A 23,822-nucleotide genomic window follows, 5' to 3' on the forward strand; every position below is an offset into this window, starting at 1 on the left:
GGACTGACATCCGGCACCTCTGTTGAGACTTCTTTGAGTAAAGTCATGAAGGACTGCACATCAACGTGCAACACGATAATTTACTACAAACACGCGAAATTGAACTTTAATAGCTTCACGTACAAATTTCACCGAGAATGCAAATCCGTTAGGGCTTGCATTGTTTGCGCAATGCATATATTATCCAACAAATTGTTGCGCTAAATAAAATACATGATGCGTGATAGCGTGTAAAATTGATCTCAACAAAATTTAATTTTTGACGCATTTTATATGCATTAAGTAAAACATTTTTCGAAAAAAAGAGAAGCTACAATCTTTATTAAAAGATATCGTAATTTTTCGCTACTATTATTATTTCTTGCTATTATTATCTCAAATTATTATAATATATATATTTATGATTCAATTATCAGAAAACATAATATAAAAAAATAGAATCTTAATAATAAACATTATTAAAACAAAATGTTGGATTGTGTATGAACTATTTTACGAACAATTATACACGTCTTGCAAAAAAGGCATGTATCAAACTTTTTAAGGGCTTTATATCTCTTAGTAAAAACTACATTTGAATTGTAGTAGCTATTTAATTAATTAGATAAGAATAAAAAGATCTTTGACACAATGCTTCAAGAATATTACCGCAAAGTACAATGGCATTGTATAATAGTATAACAGCTTAAATATAAAAAGTAATATGTCCTCTGCTTGGGCGTTTAATTCTATGATTGAAGAGATCGCGCTTAATTCAAACGATCGTCTTCACAGATGCATAATGAGCTTGGTGCAAGGGTCACCACCGCCTGTCTGCAACTTCATGGTCAAAACAGAGACGAAGAATATGTTCTACCACCTGGTGCTGAGATAGGAACACCGATATTCGAACTTTATTTGGCACTCCAAGATTTTGTAAAGTAAATATCTGATTTATTTACAATTTTTTATTTCAATAAGAAAAATGGATGTTTAATATATGATTATTTTAATATAATTTTTTTGCAATACCTCATTTTTATAATGCTAATACATAAATACATTTTGAATTATTTATAATAACGCTTTTATATTATAAAATAATAATATTATTATAAAATAATAATATAATGCATATAAAATAGTGCATTATTAATTTTCATAGAACTGAAAGCTAATATTGTATAAAAAAATTGTTTCTTTTATTTTTAATATATATATTTTACATTGAAGAGAAAAAATAATATAAAATATTAGAAAAATGGGAAAAATATGTAATATAAAATGTATTGAAATGTAAATTTAATATAGAGTTTATTTTTTTTTTTTTTTTTTTTAGCATGAAGGATAATTTACCACAATCGGACCATAAAACTTTAGCGATCTGCAAGTATTATGAGTGGTTTAGACCAGCTGTCGACAAATGGCTGGATCTGGCGAAACTTAAGGCAATTCAAAGAGTACGGAGAGCTGCAGAACTCGATCGAATCTGCACTGGAGAATACTTCGTCAAACACTGCACATCAGCAATTGATGCCACTGCATGCTTTTATCAGGTATTCTTATAGTTTATTCTTAAGTTTCTTAATTTTCTAATATATTCATCACAAGATATATATAAATCTGTTATAAAAATTAATATTTATAATTATATTTATTTTTTAGATTAAAGAATTCTGGAAGAAATTGGCGTGGCCAGATTTAACTGGATCTTACAACTTCGTGTTAAAAGTTATTGATGTAAGTAATCACAATTATTCTTTAATATCTAACAACTTTAATATTTAAAAAATATTTATTAAGGAGTTATTGTGTAAAAAATTTTCAATGTTTAAATCACCTCAAATAAATCACATCAAATATTTAAATAAAATTGTAAGATTCTACATTTGATGATATTTTTAATATGAAAAATATAATAATTTAATAATTTATTATATCTTTATCTTTAATATTATAATTACCATGTCTTTAATAATAATTAAAGATATAGTACATAAAAGTTTTTAAAGATATTTTATAATGCCACTGTAATATGATGTCAAAATGCTATTTTGCTGCAGGCGATATGCAGTTCAGCAGCATACTACGCAGAGATAACACATCAAAAACTAGCAGATAGCGGATATTATGAGGAATATACGCCATATAAGACCACAGATGAGGTAATCGCTCAGGTAGAGATTGCTTCGCTTTAGTATACAAACAGTAGTACACTTCCTGCTTCGCAAAGTAGTTTCGCTAAACGTTGATAATATGAGATGCGATTATAACTTTGCATGACAAGCGAAGCATAATGTAGTGCAACTCCTATTGTGCTTATGTAAAAAAAGCATATTAAAGCTTATTTATTCTATAAATAATACAAATAAAAATAATGATTTATATATATATATATATATATATATATATATATATATATATATACATATACACACACATGTGTGTGTGCGTGTGTATATAAAATAAACATACGTATCAATATGTAGATAAGGTAAGGCTCTTGAAAAATTATATCTTTCAAATAAATCATATATAATAAAATATATAAAAATATTATAAATAAAGAAATAATTAAAAGTTTTATAAACATTAAGAAATTATAAAATGTTTTATTATAATTGCAATTACATTGAAAATTCTAATTAATAAATACGTAAATTACTAAATTACTAAATTACTAAATTTATCAATTTTATTTAAAAATTTTTGTTATTTCTCCCATCTTAAATAAAACTTATAGAAATGTTTTTATGTGTCAAACAAATAAATTATGAGGAAGATATGATAATTATTAATTCGATTATTAATTTGGTAATTAACCGAGTTTATTCTGCTTTTAGATGTGTGTAGCTGTTAATGGTCTCGAATATGTGAGAAGATGGCTGTTGGACTTGGGCGAGGAACTTCGTGTGGAGCAAATTCTAACAGCTTTAGAGACACAAGCGGGCGAATCTGTTCGAATACAATGGCGAAATGCTTTAATAACACCACTGGAGCAAACTCCTGGGCAAATGTTACTCTTCATAAACCAAATAATCTCGAGAATTGGGGCAAAGGTACGTTGAGATAATATCTCATGATCTTCTGATCAAATCTCTTGATTTAAATGAAAAAGAATCAAGATTGCTTGTGTAAATTTTAAATTGGATTTTTCAAATAGTTCAACTTGTATCAATTTTGTATAATTGTTATAATTTGACTCTGTCTTAAATATTCTACATAATTTTTTTGTTATCACAATAAGCATTTTTTACGATCATGACAAGCGTTTTATTATTTTTTCTGAAAGATTATTAAGTGCACAGTGTGCTTACAGCTTAATGAAACGCCACGTTTTGCAAGCGTAATTATTGTCGCGATAATCGCTATATATCTATCAGCAGCTATATATCTATCAGCAGCTGTTAATAAAATTGAAACATTGGAAATTGTAATTTTTAGTTTAATCACATAAAAGTCGTACTATCGTATACTATATACACAATGAAGATCTACAATAAAGAGATTAAAATAGCTGATGATTTGTTTACAATATTCTAAATAATTTTGTTTCATCTGTTTCATATAGATGAGACCAACTTTAAAAAAGACGATGTTTCACTTAGCTTGGTCACCTGATAATTTACCGACTACAGAAGCGATAGAACCTCTTGTGGCATACCTAGACGAACATCTGGTGGCACTCAACTCAGCTTTATTAGCTGCAAATTTCAATCGCGTTCTACAGGATATTTGGGAAGTAATTCTTAGTGAGTTAGGCAATCAAATGGATGGAAATACCGAGGTAATTGCACTTATTACAAATTTTATTTTTTTTTTATTTAATGAAATAATCTTATTAAAATTACTCTTTAAAATGATAAAATTATTTAACGATATTTGCGTGTGTATATGTATAATGTATGCATTTGTTGCACATCTAAATTTACGCGTGCGCGTGTGCGTGAATTTGAATTAGGAATAGCAAAATAAAGAAAAATATTATTATTTATAGGATAAACCAGCAATGTTTTACGAGAGATTACACGAAGCGCTTGATTTATTAGTGAGATATTTCAACGCTGACGATAAGGGTTTGCCTCTAGAAGTATTACGTCGTCAGAGTTTCATGAATGCGGAAGAACGTCTCCAATATCATAAAATGGACACAACATTTTTGATTGATCGATATTATCAGCAACGTCTTCTGGTATGATATGCGACATTTAAATTTAGTTTAAAAATAATTATTTTTTTTATTTTAAAAAACCTAGACAAAGTGGAAATAGTCATTTATTTCATATATATCTTTAAAAATATAACTTTTCTTTAATATTTTTGATTGCATAAATTATTTTATGTATGATTTTGGCTATATAAAATATTTTATAATAATATAAATATAGTATTTCTCTGTAACAATTATTATGCAATATATCTATATATTAACTTTTTAGGACCAACTTAGCACAACTAGTTATGAATATGGAGTTTTAACTGTACGAGCTTATTTGAATCACGATTCTCTTTGCGTCGAAGTGATAAATGCCAGAGATGTTATACCATTAGACCCGAATGGATTCAGTGATCCTTTCGTAATAATTGAATTGTTACCGCGACGAATGTTTGAGCATTGTGCCGAGCAACAAACTAACGTCAAAAAGAGAACTCTAAATCCCATGTTTGACGAATGTTTTGAATTGTGAGTTTATTATAACATGTGACTCAATAATAGAGCAATTTTGATACACCAAATGTAAATAATGTAACGTGTATTTGATTCTTGAATTTCAAGAAGTTTAATTCTAACTTGATATTTATTTTGCATAATATAATAATATGTTAATTTTAATTTCATATTAAATATTTCAATTAAGTTTATTAATATTGTAAGTAGTTTATTAATATTGTAATATATTATTAATATAAAGATGTAAACTTGATAAATATTAGACAATAATTTAAAAATATGTTTACTTTTAATAAATATATATGTATACTTTTTACAGTTCAGTAAATGTTGAGCAATGTCGTGATCCTAATGCAATGGTCCTTTTTACGGTGATGGATCATGACGTTCTTACAGCAAATGATTTCGCAGGCGAGGCTTTTCTAGGACTCAGTACCATTCCTGGCGTCGCCGACACAAATACCAGCATAGAGAATTTTCATGGCCTCAAGCATCAAGAATTACCGCTTATGCACCAGAAAAATCGACGTGAGTGAATTAATTAGATTGTGATAGACAAATTGTAAGATTTATGAAATTATAATTTATGAATTTTTTTTAATTTTATATTTTAGATAATTTGATCTAAATCTAAATACAATTTTAAAAATAGAAAATTTTAAAATAGAAAACTAACATTACTAGCTTTATAAATCCACAAATCTAAAAATATTTCAAATAATATTTATAACTTTTAAAAAAGACACTATTAACGTTCGGTGAATATACATTTAAATGCTTATATAAATATTACACATTCTTTCTTTGATTTTTTATGAATAATCTTTATATTATAATTTATAAATGAATGCTTTTTTGCATATCAAATATGTTTTTGTTTTAGATCATCCAATCCTTCAAATATTGGAAACTCGAGTCGGCGACAAAATGGCTATTGACTTTGTGAAAAAGCAGAAACAACGATTCGCCACGACGTAAGCGCATTACGCGCTGAACGAAACAAAAGGAGAAAATTATTGCGGTTGTGCCGCTATCAAGACTTGTATACTAATCTTAAGAGTCAATGATGAAGATCGAAGAGAAAAAAAAGAGAAGAAAGTCCATCCCTGCGATATATCGTCGATTCTCACTTTCTCTCTCTCTCTCTCACGCACTCTACCTTTCTGCCTATCTTTCTACCAGCCTTCATTCCAAAGATTCGTCAGATCTATTTCAGTATAAATCGTGTTGAATATAATCAGTGTTGGATCAAAAAAATAAGGAAAAAAAAAGGAAAGGCGCAGTGAAAGAGGATTGAGAGAAATATATCAGAACTATTTTTGTGTTGAAAAAGAGCAGATATAGAGCAGAACGCGACGCAACACACAAAAAAACAGTAAAACACAGTGTGACGTAGCTAAGGATAAATGTTTAAAAGTCGTCTCGTCGAGCTCGAAGTGACACCGAAATGATCATAAAATTTTTTATTTTATATTTTATATAAAGAAGAACGTATTTAACTCGCACAACTCTACTCGCGAGAATTTTAGGATTCTCCTAGAAAAAACACGAGTGTTTATGTTTTCAAGTAAGCTGAAAAGAATGAGACTTCCTTTCGCGGTTGGTTTTTGTTTGTCGAGTATCAATTACCGATAGAAATTGGAGTTTCCATGAAGAATATAAATATGTGCAACACTATGATGACTTTCTTCGAGTCGAATTATTTTCACATCTTTTAAACTATAAGGAAGTCATCGAGACTTTGTGGAAACTTCCACCTTGGTTATTGTAGAATTGATTCACGACAAAGATGGGAGGAAAATACAAATCTCTTTAGTACTTTTTTAACTTAATAGTTATTTCTTTCAAAATTCAAATAAAAGTATTAAGTCGTACAAATTTCTCGCCAAACAATGCAGTACACAACGAATAATAATATTACTGATTAACTTAGATATGATATTGATTGCACCAATTAATTATTCAATGAAAATAAAATATATTATCAATGAATATGTAAAATCCAAAGCACATCGAATATTAATACTGTTATCTTTATAAGATTATTTTCAAACACATATACTTTTTAGTTAAGTTTAATTTAATTAAATTAAGATTATATTGTTCTAATATATTTTTAATTCAAATAAGATGCTTTTCCTCCCCGAAGAACAGCCGCGCCGCTTCAGTGTCGCTTCGACGGCACGAATTGAGCCGAGAAGATCGATATATGATATACAATATTTTTCTTACTCGTCATTGACTAAATCCTCTTTCTATCTTTTCATCACTTGCTCTCCTGATGAATTAAATTATCAACACAGCTTTTTCTTGCTGGACCGCTTATGTGACAAAAACAGAGACGCTTCTATCAGATGCTTGACTCTGTACTCTCTTCAGTATCGGAAAAGAAGACCGAAATTTTGAGAATATATCAAAAACATAAATTTCACTTTCGAATAATTATAATGGAAAATTAAATATATGTTTTGCTTGAAAAGCGTTCTCTGTATATGTATACATCGCTCTCAATACCAAATTTTTCCATTGAATTTATTTTGCTCGTATATAACGTATGTACAATTCTGTGTAGTCTCTTTCCAATTCTCTGATGCAATGGTGACGAATTCTTCGTGATTAACGTAACATACGTTAAAATACTTGTAATAAATAATTGGCTAAAAAATTAAATATTGGTTAAAAATAAAATTAATTTTCTAAGGTATAAATTTTTTCATACTCGATAAATCTTATTTAGAGCACGAAATAACAAATTTGTAACAATATTATGTTTATCAAATACCAAGAAAGTTTAATACTTTTATTTAGCTAATCTTGCGTGTCTACTCTAATTCAATATAAATATAAAATTCTAATAAATATTAGAATTCTAATAAATATTAGAATATGGTTGATAATATAAAGCAAGTGACAAATTATTGATGTAAGATAAGATTTGAATACAAACAAATCGAACTTATAACAAATTGAAGACATAAGAAAGGACAGAAGTAAAAAAAAGATCTCAATCAAACGCACATATGTCAATTTTTCTAATGCACGTATTGCTTTGTTATATAATTGTGTGAACAAAAATACACTAATTATATGAACGAGTGCCCCGCGTAATTTAATATTTTGCACTTTATATGAGAACTGACAAAAAAAAAAAGAGAAAACAATTACAAAGAGTAATCCTCGAAGATTCGTCTATCTAATTATCAATATATTTCATGCATCACATCCAATCAAACTCTACTATTTGCTTTTCCAATCTTTTTCAACCATCCAAAAGGTATGTACGATCTATCTTGTATCATGAGACGAATAAATTAATATAAATGTTTTCTTGAGTAATTAATAAACATCTTTGACTGACCATGGATTTATAGCCCTGTTAATCAGAAAAGATTTTGTTCGTTTTTATATGGATTCTGGGCCCCTTGCAGCTAGTAACGAAACTCAATTAAGTGAAAAATTATTGTTAGAGGATCAAAATATCTTATAGGTTCAATCCTTTAAGTCGACGCTGTTCAGAGATATATTTTTTGGAACATTGAAAAAACTGAATTTTTTTATTTATCTTCCAGCATTTAGGATATTTTCAAATAATGATAGCAGTACAGATAATATAAACTATTTCAAGATACAACTTGAATAGCTATTAAATTATATCAAAGTGTCAATCATACATCTGCATAATTCATTTTGTTTGATTCTAAAGAGATAGATTTTCCTTCCTTGAAAGAAGAAGATGTGTGTAAATTAAATCTTGATAAATATCAGATAACACAAACAAAATTTTATTATGGAAAATATTTAACAGCCGATGTTATTTCATCAAGGCAAATTGCATATAATAATCAAATCTTAATAAATATAGTATTGATGTTAAAAATCCTCTGCTCATCGAAGCAAGAATTCAATCAAGATAAATCAAAAATGTAAAAAGAGGACTATTCGTGCCAAAGCTAGATAACAATGCTAAATATATTTTGACAAATATTACTGTTTACAGAAAAAATTTATTTTCGCAAACGTTTCGATCTTCAATGTGGTCATCTTCAATGTAAAAAACAATTACAAGAAATAAATTAAGAAATATAGAAGAAATTCATATAGAAGAAATTCTAAATAATTCTAAATAATAAAATAAATCGAAACAAAATAAAACGCTGTTACTCTTGTAACATGTCAAGTTTTATTAATATAAATTGGAAGTGCTTTACGATTGTTCGAAATATAAAAATTCAATGGACGAGAAGAGAGTCACAATCACAAATCCAATCGAGTTGATAAAATTATTTTTTAACGGTTGCATCAAAAGTGCCGTAAACAAATATATTCGATAAAATGGACACCAATCAACCCGAGGCGGAATATCTCAAGAGCTGTCATCGTGATGTTCGACAGGAATGTGAGATAGATATATGAATCAAACACAATGTTTATATTTTAACTAAGTATGGAAATATAGGAACGCTAGCAATTATTATATATTCGTAAAAATGAATGTAAGACTCTAATACTGCATGTAATGACTCTATTGTGATATCCTTGACGCAATCGATCAAGATATTAGAATTAGACTTGCAGAAAAGACAAATAACATTTTCATTACATTAGAGCATTAGAATCATCAGGTGAAACAATTTTTTGAACAGTTTGTTGATTCCCACAATCTTTTCTCAGCAATAGATATGAGATGTTCAGTCATCATTCCTTTATCGACTAATATGCGATTCATTATTAGACACAAGAGGTCCAAAATGGGCATACACAAAATTCCTTCAATGTTATATAATACTTCAATATAATAATACTTTTATATATATAACAAAAAATTTATTATTAAAAGATTTATTAAAAGAGTTTCTGTCATATATATATTAACATTATTAACCCTATGTTTTTTATTCATATATCTATGTTTCCTATAAACGGAAAGATTGCATTGTTTGTTTATTATAAAAATAATAATTATTTTTCTTTTTACATTTGATGAACTCTGAATTTAAAATGTAGATATTCTTAATTTCTATAATTAAAAATTTCCAAGTTTGCGGAGCAAGATGTATAAAAATTTTAATTGTCTATCAATTTGGTTTGAAAATATGTCATTTATGTAAAATTAAAAAGATATTCTATATAATTTGTAAGAGTCATTTTAGATTTAATAGATATTCATATTCTTGTCTTGTTCTATACTTTGTCATAAAAATAATAAAGCAAGCTAAATATATAAAATAAATAAAATATTTAAAATATTAAGCAGGATTTTGATCAAGCAAATCATTCGATGAACTGTCAGTCTTGGCTGACTGAATCATGATTGGATTTTCTTCAGTTCGTATTATGGGATCACCATCGAGTTTCTCCAAACTCGTTAAACGCCGTGCAACTTCGAGTCTCCATTGTTCTATCTGCAAAATATATAAAAATAATAAGACTTTGCCAAAATTTGTATAAAATTTTAAAAAATTTTAACATTCTCTGTAGTATTTAAATATATTAAAACTTTTCCTAGTAAATACAAATTAATAATAATGTTATATCAATATCATAATTATAACTATAATTATAATGTAATATAATATTATAATTATAATAATATATTATAATTTCTCACTCAGTAATATAAATGTAATATAACACATGTAACAGTTACATTGCTGAATAGAAAATTACAATAATAATGTAACATTACAATTATTTTATGTTTACTAGATAAAAGTTCATGTGAAAACAAGAGAATTTTATATTTTATTATATTTACTGAAAAACATTAATTAATAGATACCTCGAGGCTTTCATATAACGGATTACCGACAAAAACTAAATCTCGAAGGTTTGCAAGTTCTTGTAGCCTTGCAAATTCGTTCCATTCTCGCACCAAATTATTAGACATATAAAGTATTTGAAGATTTCTCATCGCCTGAATTCCCTTCATCTTTTCGATGCAATTATAGGAAATCCAAAGTTCTTCAAGAGTATCGCCTAAAGGTTCAAGACCGGCAAAGCTTTTAATTAAATTACGACCTAATGACAGACTCCTTAAATTTTTCAAAGTTCCAATGCCTATAAAAAAATAAATAATATATTTAAAACATTAAATTAAATTTGCAATATTTGATAATATTTAATAATTAATATATTCTTAATATATAATTTTATAATTGTTAGAATTGCTACAATTTATCAATATTAAATTTTTTGCGTAATATAGTAACACTTATCAATAAAAATTATAAAATATGTTATACAAGTAACAAATGATAAATTTGATATATCGATAAAATATTATTTTAAATCGAAATAATTGAATACTTATCGCATAAAATTACATGATGCATTGTAATGAAGAGTGACATTAATTATCGTGAGTAAATCAATAATAACAAATAAAGACATTAACACGTTCTTGTATCATCAATTTGTAACGACATGAAATTCATAATCGTATTTACATTTCGTGATTGTGTCTCGTCGCTGAGACAGTCACACTCTTGGATATGCATTATGCATTCGATGCTTGTCACGAGCCCGAATATGCATCAATTCTGAGTGAGAGAGATGCGGTGTCTAAAATGTATCGTGATTTACATAAATCGATCAATTCATGAATAACTGCTGATTAATCAATGCAAGATGACGATGAGAATTTAAAAAAGATAATTTCAAAGATTTTTTGTTTATGCAAGTATATGTGCATGCCAAAAACATCAAGAGAAAAATATATATTGGTCTCTAGAGAAACATTAATTAATATTATATAGTTATTTATTGAAAACAACGAAATAATAATTATTTCAACAAGAAGATACATTATTTAATTTTATGCAACATTTATTCCATAAACATTCTAAACACTTAGAATGTTTTTAATATATTTAAAATGTTTATAAAAATAATTTTGTAATACGTTTAATTTTACCTGCAATTTTTTCAATCATGTTTGTCGATAAAGAAAGCTTCTCACAATTCACCAAACTTGCTAGTGCATTATCCATCTTTTCTATAGGCGGCCACTGAAAGCTTAAAATTACTTCTGTAGCCGTAGCTGCAGTTTGCTCATTCTCCTCCTCCCATCGCCGTATGGCTTCTTTGCATGTAGTTGGCTTTGCAGACGCCATAGTAGACAGATCGTAATAATATATCCACTTAGCATCGATAAATATTTCTAAAAAATATCTAATATCTTTTTTTATTTATTATATTCATTTCAAATATTAAATATTGAATGCACATGTATATACACACATATCTATTGTACTAATATTTTAATATAATATTTAATAAATAATATTTAATATTTTAATATAAATAATATAAATTAATAAAATATATTATACTTGATATAAATGTAAAAACATAATTAATACTAAAATATTTTATTAGTTAATTATATTATTAATTAATGAGATAAATTGAAAAAAATGACTGTTCCCACAATAATTAACTGCAAATGCAATTTCAATATTGAAGCTTAATTTTTTTGGAATTCTATTATCTTTATACTTTACATTATATCAATTAGCAAAATTAAACATATCATTAATATATTTAATATATGTTTGCATGCGTTTAAATCATTTTCAAGCAAATGAGAAAAGCGCATCAAAGAGAACTATAGATACGTGCAGTTATTCTACATATTACATGTTAATATATACTTTCATCTTAGATAAGTGTGCATAACTACCTTGCATATATATATATATATATATATATATATATATATAGCTATTAACAATGTGACATAAGGAACATTTAATTCCTCATTTTTACATTAATATGTGAAATAAAGCACCATATAAAAATCATCGGTCAATTCAATACACTTTATATTCTTCACCGCTAGTCCCTTAAGTGCCATGGTGTCCAGATAGCACTCATATCTCGACTGTCATGTACATGTGCGTTCCAGGTTACAAAAAGTGCTTGTTTTCTCCGGTTGCATGGCAATCTGCCATGGCCAGAGGTTCGTAATATCTGGCACCAAGCAAAATAATCAATGCATAAAGCGCATGCGTTTAGAGTGAGTATTTGTTAACCAAATATTTCAATACTAGTGATTTATGATAGATATTGGCTTGGAAAAAAAACAAATAAGATCCGAGAAAAGTGCACGCCAGGTGCAATCGATAAGCAATGACGCGCGTTAATTTCTGTGCGCGTTTGATGAATCAGTGTTAATGGTAATTGCAGGGATAAAAGCAACTTACATATTGCTGTGAATCTACAAATTAATAAATTTTTATCATTTATAATTAAATCTGTAAAATTACAAAAAATTGGAAATTGGATATGTCAATATTATCACAAATTTATAAATAGACTTATCGCTTTTTCTTTAAAGCATATTAAAAAAACAATTATTTATTTAAACTTTTTAATTTAATAACTTAATGATACAATTTGTAAATTTACAATTTAAATTAATTAAACATATGTTTTTAAACATATAACTAAAATGATTCATGCATTACATGAAAACTTTTGCATAGCGAAATTAAGCAACAGAAAAAACTCCTGCCTGTATCATAACGTCAGATTGTAGCAGAAATTTTTTTCAGCATTTTATTAATCAAAGGGATTGGCAGTATTGTCACGTCACATATTACAGCGAGCAGACACAATAACACTTTAATACTAAGTTACATCTATAGCTTTCGGGAGATGCTAATGGCACGAATGATGAAGGAAATTCATCGGTAGCGTAACTTTATATAAGGGGATAAGTCTTTAATTAGATAAAAGAAACTTATTACTTTAGTGTTTTATGAGTTTTGAGATGAGAACTTGATAATTCATATATTTTCGGAAAGGAAAGTTACGCCACCGAGAGCATACAACGCGATCTCGCAGGTAACATGATGAATTAACAACAAATAAATATATTTGTAATATATGTATAATAATAGATTATACAGTGCGATATTTATGGGGCTTACACCGAGTTAGTTTAAATTACAAAAATACGCAAAGGCACTTGGTAAAAATCTTTGGTTCCTCAGCTGAGAAACATTTCGGGATAAATCCTTAAACTCAAAGTTCACACGGCGTTGTCGTCACAACTCGCATTTGACACTACAATCGATTTACGACAACGATGATAATAACGATAACGATAAAAAATGCCGGAAGAAACTTGTTGAATTTTATTTGGATCATCAAGAATCAACATACTTTTCGAAATATTTTATGCAACAGGGAAAAGGAAATCTGTAATTTACTACTGTAATCCGAAACGTTAATTTTTCATATATGTAGTCGAGGGACAATGAAACGTTCACACGAAAAGGACAAAATTGCACGTCATCGCGCATTGTTCCCGTTACGTAGATGTATAAGTTCTTTGCACTCAGATTTTATGCTACGTTCGTAATTCGGATATACAGGCGTAGAGATCGCAGAAAATAGACAGTTTTTATAGATACTCTCCTTAAAGATTCGAAAAGGATATCTCTCTTTCTTCAGAAGACAAGTTTAATTTTAGATACATACGTTACTACTATACCCGTTCTTTCGCCGCGCGCACGAAGAAAACACGCAACACGATAGATTTTATTTCCACTGCGGTAGAATATTGCACACAAAATGCCGCATAAATCATGCACTATATCAGTATCACACATATCGGTATAAAATAATGAATTATAAAATAATTGGTAAAATATTCGATTAAGAAATTTACAAAATTAAATCTCAAATCGCTAATTTAAAGTTATTTTATACACATTCGTACGTTATAACTTTTCAATAAATCTGAAATCAGACTTTCAATGTAATTATCTATTTTAAAACGGATAATAAAAATCCCGCACGCGCGTGCGATGTATATATTCGCTTGATAGCGTAGGAAACATTTTAGCAACATATATAGGCAGCTTTAGACTATATTTTTTTCAACCGTAACAAGCACGTTAAATAGCAAAGTAACCTTATGACTTTTATGTACAACTTAATGTCAAGTAACAGCGTATTGCATTAAGTTGGCCTTATACACAATAATGGACCGCGGGATGTCTATCGCGACGCGAGAAATTAATGGCACTAACGACGAGCCAATTTAACGGCGCGAAAATAGAGACGGTATTTTGTTTGCAATGATATAATGCCACTCACGTGATAAAATCGACACTCGTCAATGGAGGATTAAAGATATACACTTGGATGTATATTTGTATAGAACATGCTTGCACGAGTACGCTAATATATAAGTTTCGCGTATATACATGTACTAAATAAAAAGATTAATTGGTCTTATAATACAGCCAGGTCGTAAACTTAATGACGATTAGTTTGTGCCATGGTCCAATTTAAATCTTTTCCTTATTTAAATCTTTTCCTCGTCCTTCCTTATCGTCACGATTGATTTAAACTTTTGATTGCCTTATTAAGAGCCGCCAGATTCAGCGGCACTTGTAATTACACAAAATTGAATATGCGTGACGTGTAAGCGCTCATTTTACTAGAGTTTTCCCTTTAATACATACATACATAGATTATGTAAGGTAGCAAGAAATATGTAACACAATTTATCAAATTATTTAAATCCTTCAATGCCAAATTACTTTTTTGGAATAAATCGTATTTAATTTGCCTGAATATAAGGGAATTAGCTGAAGGAATTAGCCTATCTAGCCTTTATTTAAATAAAGATATTAATGAGCATTTTAATAGTATCATTTAATCTATCAAAAAAAAGGAAATCAAAGTTTTAATCAAGAAAATTACTGAAAAATAACGAACGGTCATACCTGTAACTGAAAGGGTTAATCACTCATTTCTCACGAAGTAATTCTAGTTAAATGAGCGTAAAATCAAGCGATAATTTCTTCTCTTAAATACAGTGAGCGTTAATTTTCACTAATTGGCACTTCGTTAACCCGACGCTAATTGTATCCAGTTTGGTCCTCGGACCATTTTGCTTTTCCTGCAGGATTACGGAATACTCTCGTAAACACTAGCAGTAGCGAAGACTTGACGTTTGATTATAAATTTTAAGTTATGTACGGATTGTTGACTCAGAGATGCATCCGTTTCGCACATTCAATCTACATTCTCGCAATTCTTCTCCGATGAGCGAAAATTCCGTCAATTCTTAAAAACTTCAAGAAGAAATTCTATTAAAAAATTTCCCCTGTGCCAAAGGAGATTTCTCAAGTCAGCTCAGTACTTACGTACTAATAAAATAGTAGTCAGACAGCCCGACTGCTATTTCTTAACTTAAAGTACATGCAGGTTTTCGCAATTTTTGAATTTACTATCCTCCTTGCCGAAAAGCCAAGTCAGCATCTGCCTAGCTTTCATGCTGGCGCGAACGACACCTCTGGATTTGTACCAGTGAGCACTACCTTCGCTGCTACCGCTGTTTCGATTCTCCTGGTTACTCTGAACCACTTTTAAACGGATTTGATTGAGAATGCCAACCAGAAGCTCGTCGACGTTGTGATTGATGCCCACTGACACTTCGATGAACTTTGCGCGATAGGTACATGCCAAGCATTTTCCATCTACAATACACGTCCGGAAATTCGGGGTGGTGAGAAACAAATTGAAATAAAGATTCGTTAAAATTATTATGTTTAATTTAAGAGTTTAAAAAAATCTTTCTTCTCCGAAATATACAAATCAAAAGTCAAAGTTTCATAAATATGTAGAAGCTTTATAATGGAAAATCTATCACTTTTTGACAATAATAACAATATTCTATCATAAAAATTTATGTTATTTTTATGTTATTTATTAATTTTGCATTCATAAATACATAAATAATTATTTGAAATTAACGTCACAGGTACGATATGCACGTGCACACATAGACATATATATTGTACACGCAGATACGATAATCTTATTTTTATTTTAGAATTTGCCTGACGTACCATATCATGTTAACTGAACGTTCAGTTTTATAAAGTATCACAAAACCGCTTATCCATGTAAAAAACGTATATGTAAAAAAGAAAGATGTTCCGCCTCTTACCCTGGGGCGAAACCACTCTGGAACGAACCAAATCGACCTTGTTCCCGACCAGAATAGCCGGTCTACCACGAAGAAGATCTTGATCGTGAAGTCGAGCGAGATATTCCTCAGCCCTTTGAAAGGACGCCTTGTCGATCACTGAATACATAACGACGAAGGCATCTGGTAACGGCATTTTTTCCAATTCGGTCTGCACATGTTAAATTTATTTGTTTAAATTTTACAAAATTTTAATTTTCTAATCGTTTACTTAAAAAAAAACAGAATAAATAAATAAAAGTTTCTTGAATATAACGCATTTTTAGCATTAAATAATCAATAAAAAGGACGTTTCCCTTACTTTTGGATTAGTGATGTTTAAAAATTTAAGCTCGCTTTCTTCACCATTCAGCATCACAAAAACAGATTGTTCACTCGGCATATCTGTAACAAAAATAAAACATGATAGAAATGTCTCGATATCTTTCAGAAATAATATTTTCATGATGATTCCAATATTCTACATTGCCTGCATAAAACTAAAGACAACGCATAGATATAATGTGCAATAAAAATCTGCAATAAATATCTATAATGAAAACATTCTTTTAAAAGTTAGCATCTTTCTCTTAAAATTAATAGTCTCAGGATCTATATAATATATCTCGAAAAAAGAGTTTATTGCAAATAAAATTAAGGAAGAGAAAAAAAAGATTATAATCTGCTAACTTATTTATGCTAACTTTCTTTCTTTTTCTCATCAAATAAATAGCAAGAAAATAATTAAAACTATAAATAAAAACGAGGAACTAGAAGAAAATGTTCTCGCAAGTGACGCAAGAAAGAGCCGCAATATAATCTTTATAATTCTAAATGCGTTCTACGAATCGCCTGTCAAGAGCATCGCCAATTGATTTTAGCCTGCTAACGAAATATCGTGTGTGACGTCAGAAAGTTGATCGGATGTCATTGCCCTAATCGATTTTTTGGTTGAGCAATTCTTGCTTCTCTAGAGATGAAATTCGGCGGTTACTGAGGGATGTCATAAGTAACGGAAAATAAGGATGATATAACCAGCATGGACGTCAAAACAATGTAGAAGGAAGAATAAATACCATAAATTTTCAAATTTGTATTTTTTTAATATTTGATAAAGGTAAATTGCAATTAAAATAAAATTACTTACAAAATTGGCATTATGAAAATTATTAAAAATATATATTTTTTTATTTATATTAAAATATACTTAAGAATATATAAGAAAATATGTTTCGTGTGTAGAAAAATGTATTCATTTTTTTAAATTTTATACATAAAATTCCATTTAAATGTTGTAAAATAATTAAATTAAGCAAATAATTTAATTAAATTAAAGTTCTTTTTGTATCTTTTAATTATTTCTGGCTTTAATAATTACACTTATATGATTCTACATTTTATACAAAATATTTAATCTGTTGCCTTTTCACTACTCAGTGATTCCGGTTGGCTTTCTTTTTTATTTCAAGCAGTAGCTTATATATGTATTATAAATATGGATGATATATATGCGTATATAATACAGTGGAGGAAGCTCATATTTTGTTTAGAATTAAGAAAAACTTAGATAATTATTTATTTTTCATTAGCTAAATCGAGATATGTCATTATAGTATCACATTACGTATAATATGATAAAGGTAATATTTAAACAAAGAGAGACAACTTTAATTAGATCTCGAAATATATAATTCGCATTAACTCGTATACATGCATGATATATGTTTTGCAACCGATTTCAATAAACTTTATTCTCTTTTCTTTTTTATTCTTGACTGTATGTTCTAACATACATATAAAATAACAATATGTGATTTTTATTAAAACAGAATGAGCTAATAGTAATTAATACATAAGTAACCTTTAAATTTGCCTTTTATTTATATTTAGCGCATAACTGAATAGAATATATTCACTCATTTATTATAAAATATATTTAATTTATTTATAATTAATAAATATCGTTTAGTTTCAGAAAACCGTACAATATAAGAGAAAATAAAAGATAAAAGAAACACAATCAACAAAGTAAAACGTATTTTTAATTAATTTTATTTAAATTTAAATAATATTTTTCTTAAATAACCATCCGCTATTCAGGAATACGTGATTTAAATTTTCATGCACTACCAATGCTACTGCAGCTTTATCCTGTAATGTTCTTTCGGTGGGATTCTGCGATAAATTTTAGGAACCGTGAGATATTCTTTGAAACGTCGCCGTAAATTTGCAATGTGGAGTCTCACATGCTTCGCTGTTGCCAGAAAATAGAGGTTAACGGTCAGACATAGTAAGGTTGACGGACGTATATCTAGTATATTCGTGAAAATGTTTGAAGAAAGAAAGAAAGAGAGATTGGAACGACTTCTCTTAATCGAACACGACGGCATAGCGAGTGTCAGTGAACGAGGAAGATGATATATGTAACGCACTAGTTGCATCTTCCTCATCAAAGGAAAAGAAAGAATAGATATTATTGCAAAATTAGTGATATTGAAACAAAGTAACTTATATGAATTCGCACATAAATTTAACATTGTGCGGAAAATATTTCGAGCAATGATGCAAACAAAAATACAAAATAAAAATGAAATATTTAATTTAAATCGTAGAAATTGTAAATATATTTTAATAAACATAATACTTTTCCGAGAAACATGATAATCATGATTTAAACGCGATTTCGTTTTTGGATAACGACGTACTTTTCGTGATAGGTAATTAATTCAATAAAATCGTGCGTACGAGACATAACGTGATTAATACGCAGGAACAAGTTCGATTGACGGCCGTGACGGGAATATCATGAATGCAAGAGAGGACTGACATTTTGGGGTTGCAAGATCACTAAAATGCGAATAAATATCGCGGAAATTGGTGAAACAAATTCGCCAGCGCAAGCGCACCGCAATTTTCATTCTTGAATACAAATTATTGATCTCCTAAATTCTCAAAAAAATTTATATTCATGTTATTCATTTATATTCATTTTAATTAGCTTAAATGTTTAAAAAAAACTTACTCGTTCGAGCAATAAAAAAATTTTATCTTGTATTCGCAATTTCCAGAAATAATAGCTATTTGATACTGAATGTTCGATCACGTTTCATTTACATAAAATTTAATACAATATAATAAAAAAATAATCAAGCTTTAACAAATTTAGAGTAAAATTGCTAACTTTGACAACAGATTTTATAAATATATATCACTGTTGCGTCACAAGATTTCTACTTTAATTTATTGCAATAATAATTTTCTATTTCAATTTTAATAATCCGTTATTTTATTTAGAAGAAATAATTGTAATTTTTTTAAAATTACAATTTGAATATGTCATTTCAGGCTGTTAAAATGTAATTAATTTAATATAATTCATTTAATACCTAATAAAATATGATACATTTATAGCAATCACCAATAAATAATGATTATTATATAAGATAAATAATGATTATTACAAATCTTTTATACACAATTAATTTACAAATTTAGAAAGTATTAAAATGTGTAGAAAGTATTAATACAAATTTATAAATATTACGTCTATATAGAGAATTCAGAAATAGTGCAAGTACATCTATCGCCAATACATTCGCCGGATCCATCAATATTGCAACACTTGCAATTTCCGTCATAAGTCGCCGGAAACGCAGCAATGATTTTTTGAAAAGAGGTTGGTAAGTTAAGAAAAAAAAAGGCAGAAACTCAACGAAGAGCGAGAAGGAGAACAGACGATGAACAGACGCGAACTCTCTATGATGTACGCTTATAGCACGAGGCGGACGCAAAATTAACCATGGCTATTTCCGAGCGGCTTGTTCCTGCACTTTTCTTTTTTATACCTTCGTGGAAATCGTTTCGTTTGCTTTTCGAGGCGGACGTATTCCATCGACTTGCACACACTCAACGTGAGCGCGAGCGCGAATTGTTCTCTTTTCCGCGCGAAGTCACGAAGCATATTATAGCAATACAAAAATGCAGATCTGAGTGTACAAAACGCTTTATACACATAAACTAAAACATGTACAAAAATATTTATTTAAATAATATATATAGTGAAAACATAAAATTGTACGAGACAAAAACATATACCACAGAAACATAGAAAATTGATGATATTGCATAAAGAAAACATGTCAGATTAGCTTAAAAAATTTTGCAAATTATTTTCTTTGAGAAAATAATTTATATTAATTTAATTATAATAATGTATATTAAGTTATCACTATATTATTTAATAATTATTACTAAATTATTATTATTATTAAAATAATTAAAATAGAAAGCAGAAAATTGTGTTCTATTAACTAACCATTAACTTCTTTTTAATTAATTATTAATTATTCTTTAATTAGATCTATGTTTGACTTATTTTAAGTTTTATTAAATTACTTTAAGATTTAAAAAAAAATATATACTAAGTTTAAGCTTAAGTTTAACTTAAAATCAATACATATCATTTTTAAATCTTATTATTAACAAAAAATTTATCAAATTATAATTTTTATTTAAATTTAAAAATAATTTTAACTATTAAAAAAACAAATAGTTACAATGATACAATATTACAATATTTTATTCTTATAAATATAACTTATAAACCCTTTATGAGACATTTTTTATTATAATGTTATGTTTTATCTTCATAAATGATCAAATAAAATACGAAAAATAAATGTTTTTTGGTAAAAAATGAAGGTTGATTTAATTAGATCTGCGTTTCGACGTGCACTCTTTCTCTCTTTTTCTCCTTCGTGCGACGAATTGCCTCTTGACCTCGATCTCAATTTGCAGCAAAATTATCACACAAAACTTAACATCAGCCTAAATTTTTTTGCTTGTCGTCCGGCGAGTTTTCGATTCAATTTTGATCGTGGCCAATCACAATTCATGAAACAACATAGAATATAACTAGAATAGGATAACATACAGAAATTTTAAACCTGTAAGCGGTTTCCAACTATTTTTGTCTCTATTTTCCCTGTCGTTTGTCGTTTTAATTATACTATTCTTTTTTATCCATTTTATTTTAGAAAAACGTGGATCTCACTATGTCCAACAGTTTCGATAAAAAAATGTCAGACATATTATTTAAATACTTAATTACACTTTCATATAAGATTATATATTGCGTCAATTAGAATGCATATAAAAAAAATAATTTTATTATTTATAAAGTTATCTAACATTTAAAACGATATTCAATAATATTCTTAAGGAAACTCTAAAACTATTAGCTATCATCAAATAAGTTTAGTTGATATTTTTTATGTTATATAAAGATTGCTTGTTTTGTTTATTAGAAATGCAATTTCATATAATAGTATTTAAATATCCTTCATATATTCTAATTATTTTTTTTCTAAGCATTTTTCAAAAAGCTAAAATTTTTTCCAATTTGTTTTTTATATCTTAAACATACAACAAAGATTTACATAATAAAAAGAAAACAGGTATGCTTGTTAGACATATAAATTGGTAAGCAAACTTAAAAAATACAATTTTTCATAAAACTTTATTATTTTATAAATTAAAAAAATGTTCATTGTTTCACGTTGTAATTAACATTAATATGTCTTAGGTTATAAGATAAATTACATAGAATGTAAAACGTAAAGCTGATAAGCTTATTGAGCTATTATGACATCATGATGTAGTTGCGTTATAATGTACATGAACATAATCCGTATGCATGCCTGGTTCTAAACATAATTATAATCCTAGTGATTAAAATGTACTCGCAAAATCATTTTAATACAGGGATAAAGTTAGAGTGCACATCGCGAATCATGTTTCTTTATTACAAATCACATTCTCATTGGTTGTTTCATATCGAGGAATATCGCAATATCGAGGAACGTTTATTAAAAAAACGATGATTGCGGTTGATAACCGAAAATAAGTTTATCGACGTGCTAGCAATAACAGAATTCGATAAATGCAGGCTATCATATAGAGATAATTGTATAAGCGTCGTGATTAAATTATTAATTAAATTACAGAGGCGTCAGTAATAAGAGTAATCAACTAAAGAATATTAATAGATTATATTTCCGTAGATTACAGTTGACAACGGAGAAACAAATTTGTTTTCCTGAAATAATGTTATTGTAAAAAAAACATTTTTTTATTTTCTCTATTTAATATTCAATTTATTCCATATTTCTCATGCTAGTTAAAAAATAAAAAGAATAATAAGAACAATTATTTTTATATCGTATATTTCAACTTTTTATTTTTAAACGATGGTTGTCATTAGAAAACTTTTTTAAATTCAATAAAATAAAGTAATGGAATAAATAAAGTAGACAATATTAAACGTAGATATTAAACTTAAAATAAAGTCATACGAGTCTTGAAAAATTTGAACATTCAATAACTAATCATCATATTTTGTATAAAAATCAAGATTGTATTTATTTGAAAAATTGAATAATAATTTATCTAACTTAAAAATAACTTTTTTAAAAGAGAAAAACATCAAAAATTGACAAAACATCAATCTTTTGCAAAAGACGTAATTAAAAAGTAATCGCCGATTTAAATTCGAATTATTTATTTTGATTTAAGATTATAATTTATTCACATTTTTGTGCTTGTAATTTTACGTTATACAACCATTTGCAGAGACCGAGTTGTACCAGTCTATTTTTCTTTTTCGTAAATTACGATATTGCTAATAGTCTACAATCTACACGAAAGAAAACCATAAAATAAACAATACCTAAGCATTTCCAATCGACATTAATCACAAACAAGTGAACAAAGGGAAGTTTATAATGGCATTGTGAGAAATTAAAGTACAAGAAAAAAGTAAAAGTAAATATATGTATGCAAAGTAAATATATGTATATGCAACAAAATAAATCACCGTGTTACACAAATAACAAAATCATACGAGAAAGCCATTAAAGTTGTTAACATTTTTGTAAACTGAAGTACGCCAGCAAGAATGTTTATTCTTTGACCCCGTGGCATTTGGCATAGGTCATTGTTTCCGTTCCCGAACTTCAAGACAGAGAGAGAAATACCATTGTGTTTGCGTCCACTTTTATGTTTTATAAGTTCACAAATGGGATTTCGTGCAATTTGACCAACATTAAAAATTCTATTTCTTCTTTAACGATAAGTTAGAAACTCTATTACCGCTGTAATAGAGTATCTTTGTGTTTCATATGC

The 23,822-nt window shown here is 28.0% G+C and overlaps 3 protein-coding genes across 13 annotated transcripts in view; 1 reads left to right on the forward strand and 2 right to left on the reverse strand.

The window, feature by feature from the left end:
- unc-13-4A (BAI1 associated protein 3) overlaps positions 1-7,976 on the forward strand; it is a 79,147-nt gene extending 71,171 nt beyond the window's left edge. For 2 of the 3 annotated variants that reach the window (XM_089082836.1, XM_089082838.1), the window contains 10 exons: positions 775-920; positions 1,319-1,535; positions 1,645-1,719; positions 2,043-2,156; positions 2,823-3,038; positions 3,551-3,766; positions 3,977-4,171; positions 4,419-4,663; positions 4,971-5,179; positions 5,535-7,976. In XM_089082836.1, the coding sequence (XP_088938962.1) occupies positions 775-920; positions 1,319-1,535; positions 1,645-1,719; positions 2,043-2,156; positions 2,823-3,038; positions 3,551-3,766; positions 3,977-4,171; positions 4,419-4,663; positions 4,971-5,179; positions 5,535-5,629 (1,728 nt within the window). In that variant the 3' untranslated portion in view covers positions 5,630-7,976. The remainder of the gene's footprint in view (positions 1-774; positions 921-1,318; positions 1,536-1,644; positions 1,720-2,042; positions 2,157-2,822; positions 3,039-3,550; positions 3,767-3,976; positions 4,172-4,418; positions 4,664-4,970; positions 5,180-5,534) is intronic. The other variant, XM_089082837.1, reaches the window with a different exon arrangement.
- Positions 7,651-12,944, reverse strand: LOC105421973 (dynein axonemal light chain 1). Its single transcript, XM_089082843.1, has 4 exons — positions 12,333-12,944; positions 11,565-11,821; positions 10,431-10,708; positions 7,651-10,053 (listed from the first exon to the last, which is right to left on the reverse strand). The coding sequence occupies exons 2-4, from the start codon at positions 11,761-11,763 to the stop codon at positions 9,898-9,900; spliced, it is 633 nt and encodes a 210-aa protein (XP_088938969.1). The 5' UTR covers positions 11,764-11,821; positions 12,333-12,944; the 3' UTR covers positions 7,651-9,897.
- Positions 12,945-13,528: 584 nt separating this feature from the next.
- Positions 13,529-23,822, reverse strand: part of Rgk3 (Rad, Gem/Kir family member 3) — a 39,336-nt gene continuing 29,042 nt past the window's right edge. For 7 of the 9 annotated variants that reach the window (XM_089082842.1, XM_025217077.2, XM_011631159.2 and 4 more), the window contains 3 exons: positions 16,963-17,045; positions 16,623-16,812; positions 13,529-16,149 (listed from right to left, as the gene is read on the reverse strand). In XM_089082842.1, coding sequence (XP_088938968.1) covers positions 15,863-16,149; positions 16,623-16,812; positions 16,963-17,045 — 560 coding nt within the window. In that variant the 3' untranslated portion in view covers positions 13,529-15,862. The remainder of the gene's footprint in view (positions 16,150-16,622; positions 16,813-16,962; positions 17,046-23,822) is intronic. The other 2 variants (XR_016140747.1, XM_089082841.1) reach the window with 2 other exon arrangements.

Source organism: Pogonomyrmex barbatus, unplaced genomic scaffold (genome assembly GCF_055798465.1).
Source record: "Pogonomyrmex barbatus isolate J1 unplaced genomic scaffold, ASM5579846v1 scaffold6, whole genome shotgun sequence".
NCBI classification, from domain to species: Eukaryota; Metazoa; Arthropoda; class Insecta; order Hymenoptera; family Formicidae; genus Pogonomyrmex; species Pogonomyrmex barbatus.

Bases quoted from the DNA above. Each gene is read 5' to 3' on its own strand.
- LOC105421973 (XM_089082843.1), bottom strand. From the start codon at position 11,763: ATGGCGTCTGCAAAGCCAACTACATGCAAAGAAGCCATACGGCGATGG. The intron at 10,709-11,564 runs GTAAAATTAAAC...ATTTTTTTATAG, and splicing joins CATGATTGAAAAAATTGCAG to GCATTGGAACTTTGAAAAAT. The intron at 10,054-10,430 runs GTATCTATTAAT...TATATTTTGCAG, and splicing joins CGTTATATGAAAGCCTCGAG to ATAGAACAATGGAGACTCGA.